We start from the raw sequence: 15,000 nt of genomic DNA on the forward strand, positions 1-15,000 counted from the left end.
ATAAAGTACAACATGTACCTCTGAGGTGTAGTACAGCATAAAGTACTACATATACCTCTGAGGTGTAGTACAGTATAAAGTACTATATGTACCTCTGACGTGTATAAAGTACTATATGTACCTCTGAGATGGAGTACAGTTTAGAGTACTATATGTACCTCTGAGGTGGAGTACAGTAAAAAGTACAACATGTACCTTTGAACCTGTGCTCTTCCTCCTCTAGCTCCTCCTCTTCCTCCATGCTAGGCTGCAGGGGCTCCCTGCTGGGAGCCACGCCCCCTTCTGCCACAGTGGGATTCTGGGTAAATACTTCTCTGTGTTTAAGACCCGTGTCCTCCTCGTCCCTTTTTGTCTCTTCATCCTCTGGAGACACAAACAGGAAGTGAAACAGGAAGCAGCTCTTCATCGTCTTCCTCTCTGAGACAGAAAAGTAAACTTACCTTTGGTGTAACTTCCCAGCAGCCCGAAGTCTGTCCCAGTGTCGGTCTCGGGGGGGTCAGTTCCTGCAGGGTCTCCTCCTCCAGCAGTAGTACTAGCAGTACTACTACTAGTAGTAGTACTACTAGTACCAGCTGTAGTGATGGAGGAGTGGAGGCCTCCGTATCCACTAGAGTGACCGTCTGCCTCCCACAGATCTCTCTCTACAGGACCCGCCTGTTAGTGCACATCAATTATACAATAATAATTATTGTTGTTATAATAATATTTATATGGACACTAGAGGTGGTGACATTCAAAGCTGAGGCAGCGAAGTTTAAAATATTTATATATTTATCAATATATCCAAATCAAGCTGTCCTCACCTCCAGCACCAGGGATGAACGGTGCTCCTGTAGCCCAGAATCCTGCCCCTCAGTTGGGGGGGAGGGTCTGGAGGGTCTGGAGGGTCTGGAGGGTCTGGAGGGTCTGACAGATGAAGTGTATCCTGAGAGATACAAAGAGACGCGTCACAAACACCTGAGCACGAAATACACCTGAGGACTGAATACACCTGAGGACTGAATACACCTGAGGACTGAATACAGCTGAGGACTGAATACAGCCGAGGACTGAATACACCTGAGGACTGAATACAGCCGAGGACTAAATACAGCTGAGGACTGAATACCATGATAGTAGGACAGGAACTTCTATTTTGTTTCCAATGTCTCCAGACTACTGTTGGCCACTTTTGGTTTGTCCAGCAAAGAAGGAGAAGAGCAGTAAACATCTGTGGCCTTTAAAGATGAAACATTTTCCTTTAGGTTTGTGACTCAGGCTAATGTGGCTAACGTGACTAATGAGGCTAACGTGGCTAACGTAGCTATCATGGCTAATGGGGCTAACGTGGCTAATGGGGCTAACGTGGCTAACGTAGCTATCGTGGCTAATGGGGCTAACGTGGCTAACGTAGCTATTGTGGCTAACGGGGCTAACGTGGCTGCCTGAGGGTTTTCTTATCATGTGATGTCATCGGGTTCAGATCATTTCTACTAACCAATCAGAGCATCCAGATCTGGGCTTGTGTGGATGGCATCGTCTGTTCCTCCTCTCCTCTCTTCTTCCTTTCCTCTGTCCCCTCCCCCTCTCCTCTCTCTGTCCTCTCCTCCCTCCTCCCCTCTGTCTCTGTCCTCTCCTCCCTCCTCCCCTCTGTCTCTGTCCTCTCCTCCCTCCTCCCCTCTGTCTCTGTCCTCCATGTCTGTTCCATAGAAGCCTGAGGCCTCCAGGGAGGCATCTCCAGCTCCCGGCCCAGCGCGGAGCTCCCTCTCCGGGTCGGTGGAGTCTGGGCCTCCCTTGTAGCTTCCTGGCTCCTGAGGAACCACCAGATGAACCATCCGCTGAAAAAAGAAAGATATTTGTTGGATAGATTATTAAGATAAATATGAAATACATCATCGTATTAAAACAGATTCAGGACTAAAACATGGTGTCTTTACATCTTTGATAAACCTTTCCTCCTGTAAACGTAACATCTTAGACTCATACAGACGCAGACATTCACACATTGAAGCCTCCTTTTACAGTTTGTTACACGTGGCCTGAACTCACCTCCATCTCGTCCTCCACACCCAGGTTTTCCTCCACAGCAGGTCGGGTCCTGACTACTTCCTGGAGCTGGGAGGAGTTAGCGGCGTCCATCTTGGCCTGAGAACGGGACGTTTCGTGGATCTCTGGACGGCCCATGTCGTGGATCAAATGAGGCTGGGCTCGGACTAACTCCTGGATCGAGTGGCGTTTGGTTCTGACTATTTCCTGGATGAAGTGGGGCTGGAAGAGCCGGTCCACCGGAGGACCGGGGGGCACGACCCGCTGGGACGAACCCAGACTGAAGGCATCGCCACTGGAAAGAAGAGCTAAAAACAAAGAGATTCGAGGTTTTATGGATTAACAGGGTGAAGAAAAGAAAACTGATCTAATGTCCAACAGGCAGTAAGATGAATTACATGTTAATGTTTGCTGAAAACAGATTAAACAGGATGATTGACAATGTTCAACAATAATCTCATAACATGGATTCATAAATAAGAAAACAGCTGTGAATGTGAATACAAGCAAATGTATTTAAAGCTTATTTTGATTAGTTTCTTCATTTGTTTGTTTTACTTATTGTGACTAATACATGTTTCATGTGTAACGTGTTATTTTTTATATTTTGGCGATTTAAAAAAAAGAAATTGTGTCGTAAACATTAACAGGTCAAACTTGACTTGAACCTCCTATTTAGCATTTATAAGATGAATATACACTGGATACAATGTTACTACTTATTAATTAAAGAAGTATTACTGTGCTAGACTGGTATTAATAAGATAAATAAATATAAACTGCAGAGTTATGCCGTGTTCACACCAAACGCGGCGCGAATTCATTGCGCTGCGTATTCGCGTCAACGATCCACAACGACCCACAATGATCCACAACGACCCACAAAGACCCAAAACGATCCACAACGACCCACAACGATCCACAACGATCCACAACGACCCACAACGACCCACAACGATCCACAACGATCCACAACGACCCACAACGACCCAAAACGATCCACAACGACCCACAACGACCCACAACGATCCACAACGACCCACAACGACCCACAACGACCCACAACGACCCACAACGACCCACAACGACCCAAAACGATCCACAACGATCCACAACGATCCACAACGACCCAAAACGACCCAAAACGACCCACAACGATCCACAACGACCCACAACGATCCACAACGATCCACAACGACCCACAACGACCCACAACGACCCACAACGACCCACAACGACCCACAACGATCCACAACGATCCACAACGACCCACAACGATCCACAACGACCCAAAACGATCCACAACGACCCACAAAGACCCAAAACGATCCACAACGACCCACAACGACCCACAACGATCCACAACGACCCACAACGACCCACAACGACCCACAACGACCCACAACGACCCAAAACGATCCACAACGATCCACAACGACCCAAAACGACCCAAAACGACCCACAACGATCCACAACGACCCACAACGATCCACAACGATCCACAACGACCCACAACGACCCACAACGACCCACAACGATCCACAACGACCCACAACGACCCACAACGACCCAAAACGATCCACAACGACCCAAAACGACCCACAATGATCCACAACGACCCACAAAGACCCAAAACGATCCACAACGACCCACAACGATCCACAACGACCCACAATGATCCACAACGACCCACAAAGACCCACAATGATCCACAACGACCCACAAAGACCCAAAACGATCCACAACGACCCACAACGATCCACAACGACCCACAACGACCCACAAAGACCCAAAACGATCCACAACGACCCACAACGATCCACAACGATCCACAACGACCCACAACGACCCAAAACGATCCACAACGACCCACAACGATCCACAACGACCCACAAAGACCCAAAACGATCCACAACGACCCACAACGATCCACAACGACCCACAACGACCCACAAAGACCCACAACGACCCACAAAGACCCACAACGATCCACAAAGACCCACAACGACCCACAAAGACCCACAACGACCCACAACGACCCACATCGACCCACAAAGACCCACAACGACCCACAACGACCCACAACGACCCACAAAGACCCACAACGACCCACAAAGACCCACAACGACCCACAAAGACCCACAAAGACCCACAAAGACCACAAAGATCCACAACGACCCACAAAGACCCACAACGACCCACAAAGACCCACAAAGACCCACAAATTCCCACCGCCTCCCGAAAGAAGTTAAGATGTTTGAGAAGACTTTTCTTTATGAATTGAATCTTTCAGGTCAACAAACTACCAGAAGTACAACGAGTAATAACTAATGGAGTCACCTGTGACCTGGCGATGTCGCTAGAAGACTTAAGCCGCGTTCACACCAAATGCGTCGATTTTTTGACGCGCCGCAAAAACGCGTCCAACGCACCGCCGGTCGTGTTCACACCAAACACAATTGGCGATTCGCGCGAATCGCGCAGCGCCGGAGAGGGGGCGTGGTTTATAGACCTGGATCCGTTCAACTGTCCGCCATTAACCATGAAAACATAACCTCTATTTCTGCTTAGTACGTGTTGTGGAAGTCACAGATATCCCGGAAACTAAACGCCATCATGTCTGGTTCATATTGTTCAGAGGAGCTCCGTGGATTGTATCGAGCTGTATTCACTGTCTAGCAAGCCACCGGTCGCTGTTTACTACAGCTGTAGGAACACTAAATAAACTGATTTGGCTGTGATTCAACGGAAAATAAACCGACAAAAAGGGACTCCGAAATAACTACGTAATGATACCGATTTGTAGGCTACTTGTCTTCTCAATGGAGCTCTGATGGATCGGTGCTAGGCTATGCTAACATCGTAGCAGCTCCACCAGCACTCAATAACGTCACATAGACGTAAATACGGCAGCGTCTATTCATTGTTTGTACCGTATGGTTTACACACACACATGCATACACATAGTTTGGTCCGGTCTCTGTTGATATGAGGTATCGTAGAGCTCTGGGTGAACACAGACGGCTACAGGATTTATTTCCTGATTCAACAGCAGCAGGAAGCCAGTGATGACAGGGGCAGCAACTCAACGCTGATAGGCTATCGCGCCACAGCGTCACGCGATTATTACGCAGAAGTTGAAAAATTTCAACTCGCGGACTCGCGGACTCTGGTGATCCTCTGACTTTTTCTAAAAACTTCCATTTACCCAATACTGAAAAGTGAAGTCAAAGCTTCACGTGTTCAAGCTGTATTCTCTCTAGTGTCCACCAGGGGGCGACTCCTCTGGTTGTATAGAAGTCTATAGAAAATGACTCTACTTCTCTCTTGATTTATTACCTCAGTAAACATTGTAAACATGAGTTTATGTCTCAATCTCTAGTTGCAAGTCTTCTTCAATACAGCATGATGTTCATTTAGTACATTATGGTCCATTTAGAGTCACACAGACCATAAAGCAGGGGATGCTTTAGGGCGGGGCTACACGCTGATTGACAGGTCTCTCATAGACCATAAAGCAGGGGATGCTTTAGGGGCGGGCCTACACGGTGATTGACAGGCTAAATGTAACTAGCTAGCTGACGTCTTCACTAACATTGAGGACATCAGTCGTGTTTGGTTTTGAAGATTTATTTTATGATTCAGTTAAATTAAAATATGAGTTTGTATCTTTTAAATAAAACCAAGAAGTTTAGTATTTCTTCAGAACAAATAACAGAACATTTGGATGAATAGATGTAAACACATTCATTAACAGGTTTTACTGCATCGTTCATCTGAGTTATGATTTGCTAAGAAAGACAAAAGACGGGTTTCACAATTATGCTGATGTTCATAAAAACGTTGAAGTCACAATTCACATGATTTGAATGAATAACTTGTCTTTGATAAACTATTGTGAAATATAAAATAACTCAAACCATGTTGTTAAATATGCTGTTTATAGATTAAATCTTTCTGTGTGTTTGTTTATTGATGAATAAAGTTATTTTTGACTCCTTATGTTCTGCTTTATGAGTATGATGAGGGTTAGTATGATATGAGCATCATGACAATAAAAATCAATCTCTTTTATGCTTCCATAAGAAATATAAAAGCTTCAGTTTCAGTCCAAGGATCCTGAGATCTGTTGTTTTCAGTTCAGCATGTTGGGGGGGGGGGGGGGGTAAACTAAAGCCCCCCCAGATCAGCTTATAGACCGGGACCCTCCCCCAAATCCTCTTCACCCCGACTGAGAGGCAGAGAGGGGTCACTCTCCTCTTCCTCACCTCCTCTCTCTCCACAAGTTTCATCAGTGGGATGAAGATGTTTGTCCACTCATGTTGAGTTTACAGCTAACCAGCTCAGTAACCAGCTGGTTAACTGATAACTCTTTATCAATGAACTCTACTGATATACTGTATATAAATATCAATATATATACACAACGTCCATGACTGCTGAGTTATTGATGATTATCATCATCCGTGTGTGTGTCAGACACTGCAGTGTGTGTGTGTTTGTGTGTGTGTTTGTGTGCTGTGTCTTCATCCACTGAGCAGAATTGATCCTCCACGTCATCGTGTTTACACCCTGATTGCATCATCATTAATAATAATAATATTACATGAACATAGTGATGTGGAGCATAAACAGGTCTCAGTGAGTTCTTGTTCCTGTTTGGATGAAATGAAAGACTCACCGGTCACTGTGATGATGAAGATGATGATGCGCAGGCCCTGCATGTCTGCGGCAGTGCTTCCTCCTCTTCCTCCTCTCGGGACGGATCGCACGCTTTCAGAGGAAGACGAAGCTCACGGCCGGAGAGACGGTCCTACCTGCGGCGTGTGGGCTCACTGCGGGTCCGCAGAGAGACAGAGGCGGGCTGAGTGAGCGGGCAGACCGGATCTGATGCGCTGCACCACCACCGACGCAGCTCGCAGTTCTCCTTCTCTCCGCTAGATGTCGCCGTTTCTGCTGTGGCGTTCAGACGCGTTCAAGTGCTCCTCGTAAATTGCTTATATAACAATTGAATATAAAGTCATTAAAATCAGCTCCACCTTCACCAGCTGCTACATTAAGGTGATCAACACAATTTATTTTATTTCACATATTATAGATATTTATTCTTCTGTAAAAATATTGTTGAGTAAAAGTCGATGACTGTTTTAAATTGGTGCTGCATTCAGGTACGAGCTTTGTGAAGTAGCTGGAGATGGTTTTAATTGCAGAGTTTAATCCATAAAAACATTTATTATGTTTATTAAAACTCATGAATTCACTCAAGCTTCAGTCAGCGATCAATAAAGAAAGTTTAACAAAAACAGTTTAATAAAGAAACATTGTATCATAAACAGCTTTCATACAAAAATCTAGTTTGTAAAACGTAACAATAAATCACAGACATTTACATTTATTTACAATCAAGAGAGAGAATATGGAAACATGAATAAGTTTGTTTCTTAATATTTTAACATCACATGACCTCGTGATCACATGACCAGGGTCCACACCAACATGTTTGTGACAGTTTGTTCTCTCCGCTTCCTCCAGCCATCAGGTCAGAGCTACAGGCCCCGCCTCCTCCTGGAGTCCAGCATGATGATTGGTTGCTGAAACAGGAAAGGGGAGGGGCTCCTAGAACTGTTGCAGGATCAGTTTCTTCTTCCCGTCGTGGCTGAACTTGTTGGAGCGGAAAAGATCGCTGTCGTAGAACGACGTCAGGTTATGAATGTTGATCTGTCGGGCCTGGGGGGGGGGGAGAGACTTAGCTCAGCCTAGTCTCTAAAGAACGTTTCATAATGAACTGAAACAGGTAGCGTTTAGTCTGACAGTAACATGGTCCCTGAATGCACCATTTAACCCCTTCCCTCACCTTGTCCTGCAGGTCCTTCTCTACGACCTCGATGGTGTCGTTCTGGACTCCGTACCGGTTCCTCTGGTAGGACACCTGCTCAGAGACCAGCTGTTTGAGGATGAAGAGCAGCAGCTCGTTGTTGTCCCTCCGGAAGGCCAGGTACCGAGAGAAGGTCTGGAACACACGGGTCAGTGAACACCGCGTGAGACAGTAACAGACAGGTCAGTGAACGCCACACATGAGGAACATAACCCACTCACCTTCCTCATGCTCCTCATCACGCTGAACTTCTGCGTGTCGATGAAGCTCTCCAGCATCACCCTGATGGCCATGTTGACGTCGTCCTCCAGCACGTAGTCCCTGAGGTGCATCTTGGCGTGGGCCTCAGCCATGCGGATCATGGACTCGATGTGACGGACCGTGATGGGGATGCTGCCGGTCGCCTGTGAGCGGAGAACTACGTTAAGACAAACAGCTGTTTTTCTACAGATGTTCACGACGTCTCAGAGTCACGGCTCACCATGGACTCTTTACGGAGGTCGCTGTAGATGTGGGCTACCTTGTCCTGATCCATCTGGTTCAGTTTGGGATGAATCTGCAGAGGAATAAATCAACATTTACAGATAAATTATAATAAATCATAAGAAAGAAAAAAGGCTGAAAGTTGAATTTCTTTGATAATTTCTTTAATTTGAGACACTTATGACGTGTTCAAGGACCGTCGGAAAGATGAAAATCTGATCAGAATCCAGTTTTGGCGATTAATGAGGAGAACGTGCTTTTAAATTTTGGGGTTCAGAGAGTAAAAGCAGGAGGAGCAGTGAAACCTTCATGTTCTTCAGTCTTCCAGAAGTAACTAGCAGTGGTAGTTGGTAACTAGCAATGGTAGTTGGTAACTAGCAGTGGTAGTTGGTAACTAGCAGTTGGTAACTAAAAGTGGTAGTTGGTAACTAGCAGTGGTAGTTGGTAACTAGCAGTTGGTAACTAGAAGTGGTAGTTGGTAACTAGCAGTGGTAGTTGGTAACTAGCAGTTGGTAACTAGAAGTGGTAGTTGGTAACTAGCAGTGGTAGTTGGTAAGTGGTAGTTGGTAACTAGTAGTTGGTAACTAGAAGTGGTAGTTGGTAACTAGCAGTGGTAGTTGGTAAGTGGTAGTTGGTAACTAGTAGTTGGTAACTAGAAGTGGTAGTTGGTAACTAGCAGTGGTAGTTGGTAAGTGGTAGTTGGTAACTAGAAGTGGTAGTTGGTAACTAGCAGTGGTAGTTGGTAACTAGCAGTTGGTAACTAAAAGTGGTAGTTGGTAACTAGCAGTGGTAGTTGGTAACTAGCAGTGGTAGTTGGTAACTAGCAGTGGTAGTTGGTAAGTGGTAGTTGGTAACTAGCAGTTGGTAACTAGCAGTTGGTAACTAGAAGTGGTAGTTGGTAACTAGCAGTTGGTAACTAGAAGTGGTAGTTGGTAACTAGCAGTGGTAGTTGGTAAGTGGTAGTTGGTAACTAGAAGTGGTAGTTGGTAACTAGCAGTGGTAGTTGGTAACTAGCAGTGGTAGTTGGTAAGTGGTAGTTGGTAACTAGCAGTTGGTAACTAGAAGCGGTAGTTGGTAACTAGCAGCGATAGTTGGTAACTAGCAGCGATCGTTGGTAACTAGCAGCGATCGTTGGTAACTAGCAGCGATCGTTGGTAACTAGCAGCGACCGTTGGTAACTAGCAGTGATAGTTCGTAACTAGCAGTGATAGTTCGTAACTAGCAGTGGCAGTTGGTAACTAGCAGTGCTAGTTGGTAACTAGCAGTGGTAGTTAGTAACTAGCAGTTGGTAACTGGTAGTTGGTAACTAGCAGTGGTAGTTGGTAACTAGTTACCTTCTCCTTGGCGTAGATGATGTACTTCCTCAACAGGTCCTGAGGAATCGGAGGAACGTCAGACGTGTTGCGCAGAATCACTTCTTCCAAGGCCACGCCCCCTTCCTTGTTGCTAGGGTGATGCTTGATGTGGGAGCCAACCACGAAGCGAGCCAACATCTCATCCTGGAGAACGAACCAATCAGGAGAGAGGAGAGAAGGAAGTCATGTTAGTCATCAGAACAATTTACTTTTTCAGGATGTTCAACACACGTGTGTGTGTGTGTGTGTGTACCTGAACAGGGTCCACAGTGTCTCTGACGACACACAGAACATCAAACCGGGACACGATGGGCTCCGTGAGGTCCACGTTGTCAGAGAAGGTCAGCGAGGGGTCGTACCGACCACCTGTAGGAAACAAACCAGGATGCCATCAAGTCACCGCCGCGAGCGCCCCGAGTCACCGCCGCGAGGGGACCGGGGGCCTCTAGTCGCCGCGAACACTGACATTGGTGATTGAGAAGCTCTAGATGCGTTCAGGAGGTTCACTACAGGTTATCTAAGGGTTACATGTGATGAGATCTTGAGAGGACCGACTCCTCGTGCTTCAGGTCTCTTGTGTTTGACTCCCAACGATCGTACCGATGGGGTTGGAGGCGGCGATGATGGTGCATCTGGCCTGCAGTGAGGTGACGATGCCGGCCTTGGAGATGGAGATGCTCTGCTGCTCCATGGCCTCGTGGATACTCGTCCGGTCCGCGTCGTTCATCTGAAAAGGACACGGTGGTTCAGGTCGGAGGTCATCGTTTGAGCAGACAGAAGGGTCGTACAGAGGGTCGTCTCACCTTATCAAACTCGTCGATCAGACAGACTCCGCGGTCGGCCAGCACCAGAGCTCCGGCCTCCAGAGTCCACTCTCTGCTGACCGGGTGTCTCTGGACGTAGGCGGTCAGACCGACGGCCGAGGCTCCCTGACCCGTGGTGAAGACGGCTCGACTCGACACCTTCTCCACGTACCTGCAGAAGATTTACAGAACAATAAATCACTTCTCTCATTTTCATTTAAACCACATAAAGACCGAAAAGACTTCAATACAAAATGATTATTATCCAAACTATGAGGTCGACATAAAAATAATCTAAAATGTGCTCTTTGAGAAAGCTCAGTTTGTGAGAGGAACCTGGTGGTAAAGTGACTCTTGTCTTCCAGGTGAATCTCTCTTTAATGTCTAAAGCTCAGACAACACTGAACCATTGACAGAGTCTCTGTCCTCTGACGTCTCGGACGAGGACAGAGACTCCGACGTCTCGGACGAGGACACTTACTTGAGGAACTGGGACTTGGCGGTTCCCGGGTCTCCACACAGGAGAACATTGATGTCTCCTCTCACTTTATGTTTCCCTCCTGCAGGAGAAGAGGAGTCGGTGAGGAGTAGGAGTTAAATAACAGCGACGTTTCCTTCAGGACGGGACTCACCTGGATTCTTGGGCTCTCCTCCAAACAGGGCCAGAGCCAGACCTCTCTTTATGTCCTCGTGGCCGTAGATGGACGGAGCCATGCTGGCAAAGATCTACACAGACGACAGACGGACAGTTTAGCTAACCAGCTAACCCTTCAACGCGTGGGTGAAGCTAACTAGCTAACCCTTCAACGCGTGGGTGAAGCTAACCAGCTAACCCTTCAACGCGTGGGTGAAGCTAACTAGCTAACCCTTCAACGCGTGGGTGAAGCTAACTAGCTAACCCTTCAACGCGTGGGTGAAGCTAACCAGCTAACCCTTCAACGCGTGGGTGAAGCTAACTAGCTAACCCTTCAACGCGTGGGTGAAGCTAACCAGCTAACCCTTCAACGCGTGGGTGAAGCTAACCAGCTAACCCTTCAACGCGTGGGTGAAGCTAACTAGCTAACCCTTCAACGCGTGGGTGAAGCTAACTAGCTAACCCTTCAACGCGTGGGTGAAGCTAACCAGCTAACCCTTCAACACGTGGATGAAGCTAACCAGCTAACCCTTCAACGCGTGGGTGAAGCTAACCAGCTAACCCTTCAACGCGTGGGTGACGCTAACCAGCTAACCCTTCAACGCGTGGGTGAAGCTAACTAGCTAACCCTTCAACGCGTGGGTGACGCTAACCAGCTAACCCTTCAACGCGTGGGTGAAGCTAACCAGCTAACCCTTCAACGCGTGGGTGACGCTAACCAGCTAACCCTTCAACGCGTGGGTGAAGCTAACCAGCTAACCCTTCAACGCGTGGGTGACGCTTTGGATCTGAACGGGTTTAGGACGTAGACCTCCTCACCCGCTCCCCGATGCGCTCGTCTTTGGAGAGGGCGACGATGGCCTTCACGTCCTCGTCGGTCAGCTCTGCCACGGCGACGCCCTGATCTCTGCGGGTGATGTGATTGGCTAAGATCACTGTGGCGAACACGGGGAAGCCGTTGGCCATGTTCAGAGAGCCGTCGTAGTTGTTGTGGTAGACGCCCGTCAGCTCCTGAAAGAAAGATCCTCATCAGCTTCTTCCTTCTCTTAACTCTGGTTCGTCTGGTTTGAGAAAAAGGATTTGAGACGCGTCGAACTCACAATCTCGTCTCCGGGCTTGCACTGGTCCACCAGGTCGGCCAGCAGGATGGAGTCTTTGGAGCGGGGGAGGCGGCCGGCGGCGACTTTACCGGGGCTCTCCTGGATGGTGATCCTCTGGTAGTTCTGGTACACGGTCTGCAGGAGGAACTCTATTGGTCAGTTCACCGAGACAAGATGAAGAAGACAAGGCTCAAATAACAGACTCCTCCTCCTCCTCACCTCCTCCATGTTGATCTCAAAGGGGCCCAGGGACTGACACTCGGGACAGGAGCCCGGCTTCACCTCCTGGTTCTGGGACTGGAAGAAGGGTCCCAGCACAAAGTTGCACTTGTTACAGTTGTACTTGACCATGCCGAGCTGAGGCAGGACGCCGGTGCAGCTGCTCACCACGCCGCTGGTCCGGATCAGCTGGTTCAGGTGCAGCTGCCTTCAGAGGACAGAAGAAGAGATCCTGCTGCTTATTTCAGAAATGATTTGCATAACATGAACTGTTCGTCATTCCATCTGCTCGTATTGACTCAGACATCTCAGTAGAAAACTAGTGTTTGTGTGTTCAGTTTCATTTATGTAACCAATTTACCCAGAAGGCTTTGCAGTGCGTCTCCACATCACGGTGACGTCATCGTAAAGACGAGTTAGACGTGTAAATAGTGTCAACATCAAAGCTGGAAACATGTTTTACTGTAATCATGTCCAAACGTAACGCATGTTATTAATAGTATTGAGCTCCAGTTTACAGGTACTAACACACCTACCGTCCATAATACTACGTAGTAGAACCTTACCTGAGGGAGCGGATCTCCTCCACTAATGGCAGGTTGCAGATGCGGACGTGGATCTCGTGGGCGATGCGGTCGTATTTGGGGTACATGGCCAGAACCACCTCTTTTGCGGCTTCATCGAAGACCTGAGGACACAAAGCAGGTCAGACAGGTCCATCTCTGAAGAGCTCATGAACCACCGCAGCCTTCAAGGAACCCGGAGGGTCTGTGGTCAAAGACCTGGAGGATCTGTGCGGTCCAAAGACCCCGGGGGGGGGGGGGGGTCTGTGATCTAAGACCTGGGGGGATCCCCTAAAACCAGCAGAACTAGACTCACCTTCAACATCTCCGTGGGAGCCTCAGGCAGGAAGTAGGCCAGAACGTGCTCTCTGGCTGCCAGGTCCTCGTAGTTCACCACCAGACTCTCCTTATTCTCTGGAAGCACAGGACAGGGTGTTGGTTCACGTCCCACCAGACACGTCTCCTCAGCAAACACCTTTATTTTACTCTACCTTTGCACATGTCGCTGATCTTCTCCTTGAACACGTTGTGGCCGTTTTCGTCCACGTGAGTCCTCAGAAAGTTCTTGAAGCGGTTGTAGATCTCCAGCCGAGGCGCCGCCATGGAGACCCACTCCCTCACCGTGTGACCCTGCGGAGGAGACGAGGACACGGTCGGGTCGGTCCGGAGGGGAAGCTGCAGTACATCGGTGTACGAGTACAAGTATTACTACCTTCATATCCTCCAGGTTCTCGATGCTCTCGATCATCTCCTCTTCGTCGGCCACGCCCTCTGCCGCTCGCTCAGCCAATCGCCTCCTCCGAGCCGCCGGCCGCTCGTCGTCCTCGTCTTCGCTGTCTGGATGACGATGAAGACGAAACTTGTTCAGACCTCTTTAAACACATCTGCATCACATCTGTCTGCTTCTTTAAGGACCTGATGAGTCCACCTCTCTTCTCTGATCCACAACATTGGTGCAACATGAACAATATGTATATTGTATTATTACTGGTTCTCTTACTTCTACTGTTCCCATGATGCTTTGGGGCATGTAAAGAAGACGTATAATGTCTGAAGTAAGGAGCATCCTTTCTTCAATGGCTTTATATGAGCGACATGAATCATATCCCTGTGTTTAGAGCGTGCTGAGTCATGACTCAGAGGTTATTGATAAACCACTTCCTGTGTGCAGACTCCTCACCGTACAGCAGGCCTCTCCTCAGCCTCCTGCTGACTCCTTGCTCCCGGTCCCTCCTCCTCATGGCCTCCTCGGCGGCGGCCCGAGCTCCGGGCGACAGCTCCGACAGATCCTCGTCCTCCAGGTCCAGACCTTCAGCCTCGTACTGGTCCAGAGCCGGGATGGCTCGGTAATCCCTGAGAGAGAGACGAGGCGACAGATGAGGAGACAGAGAGAGAGACAGAGGAGGAGACAAAACGTCACTGAAGCTCTAAAAATGCTCCAACTCAGCGTAAACGAGCCGTCCTCACCTCTCCATCCCGTCTCCGATCAGCTCCTCTCCGTCCCCGTCCTCCTCCTCGAGGACAGGTCCGTCCCCCAGAAGACCCTCAGACTCGTCCTCAAAGGGGGGCAGGTCTCGTCCGGGACTGGAGGTCATGTCTCCTCTCCTAGAAGTCCTGTCTCCTCGGCTCGGGCTGGTGGCAGCGTGGAACGACTCGGAGGAATCCTGAGAGTACAAGGAGTACTTCATTATGAGGTACTACAGCTCAGTGTATTACTGCATGAGGTACTACAGCTCAGTGTATTACTGCATGAGGTACTACAGCTGTGTATTACTGTGCTGTATTTCTACTGTGTTCTTTTGACATACTGTTACTTGTATACACACATACATATACGCGCACACACACACACACAGACACACACATACATATGCGCACACACACACACACACACACACACACACACACACACACACACACACACACACACACACACACACACA

At 48.3% G+C, this 15,000-nt stretch overlaps 2 protein-coding genes across 2 annotated transcripts in view; both read right to left on the reverse strand.

The window, feature by feature from the left end:
- Nucleotides 1-6,749, reverse strand: part of podxl2 (podocalyxin-like 2) — a gene marked incomplete at its 5' end in the record, with an annotated part of 15,802 nt that extends 9,053 nt beyond the window's left edge. Inside the window, 5 exons of the mRNA XM_079265973.1 lie at nucleotides 196-363; nucleotides 441-654; nucleotides 1,614-1,817; nucleotides 2,029-2,333; nucleotides 6,707-6,749. Coding sequence (XP_079122099.1) covers nucleotides 196-363; nucleotides 441-654; nucleotides 1,614-1,817; nucleotides 2,029-2,333; nucleotides 6,707-6,749 — 934 coding nt within the window. The remainder of the gene's footprint in view (nucleotides 1-195; nucleotides 364-440; nucleotides 655-1,613; nucleotides 1,818-2,028; nucleotides 2,334-6,706) is intronic.
- Nucleotides 6,750-7,312: 563 nt separating this feature from the next.
- The window catches only part of mcm2 (minichromosome maintenance complex component 2), an 8,215-nt gene continuing 527 nt past the window's right edge, over nucleotides 7,313-15,000 (reverse strand). Inside the window, exons 2-20 of the mRNA XM_079266185.1 lie at nucleotides 14,525-14,721; nucleotides 14,238-14,410; nucleotides 13,770-13,894; nucleotides 13,549-13,687; nucleotides 13,374-13,471; nucleotides 13,061-13,182; nucleotides 12,495-12,702; nucleotides 12,276-12,410; nucleotides 11,995-12,186; nucleotides 11,174-11,267; nucleotides 11,023-11,101; nucleotides 10,542-10,713; nucleotides 10,339-10,465; nucleotides 9,992-10,104; nucleotides 9,718-9,882; nucleotides 8,382-8,456; nucleotides 8,122-8,304; nucleotides 7,880-8,035; nucleotides 7,313-7,752 (exon numbers count right to left, since the gene is read on the reverse strand). Of these exons, the coding sequence (XP_079122311.1) occupies nucleotides 7,642-7,752; nucleotides 7,880-8,035; nucleotides 8,122-8,304; nucleotides 8,382-8,456; nucleotides 9,718-9,882; nucleotides 9,992-10,104; nucleotides 10,339-10,465; nucleotides 10,542-10,713; nucleotides 11,023-11,101; nucleotides 11,174-11,267; nucleotides 11,995-12,186; nucleotides 12,276-12,410; nucleotides 12,495-12,702; nucleotides 13,061-13,182; nucleotides 13,374-13,471; nucleotides 13,549-13,687; nucleotides 13,770-13,894; nucleotides 14,238-14,410; nucleotides 14,525-14,721 (2,664 nt within the window). The 3' untranslated portion in view covers nucleotides 7,313-7,641. The remainder of the gene's footprint in view (nucleotides 7,753-7,879; nucleotides 8,036-8,121; nucleotides 8,305-8,381; nucleotides 8,457-9,717; nucleotides 9,883-9,991; nucleotides 10,105-10,338; nucleotides 10,466-10,541; nucleotides 10,714-11,022; nucleotides 11,102-11,173; nucleotides 11,268-11,994; nucleotides 12,187-12,275; nucleotides 12,411-12,494; nucleotides 12,703-13,060; nucleotides 13,183-13,373; nucleotides 13,472-13,548; nucleotides 13,688-13,769; nucleotides 13,895-14,237; nucleotides 14,411-14,524; nucleotides 14,722-15,000) is intronic.

The sequence above is a fragment of the Melanostigma gelatinosum genome (genome assembly GCF_949748355.1).
Source record: "Melanostigma gelatinosum genome assembly, chromosome: 3".
Classification (NCBI taxonomy): domain Eukaryota; kingdom Metazoa; phylum Chordata; class Actinopteri; order Perciformes; family Zoarcidae; genus Melanostigma; species Melanostigma gelatinosum.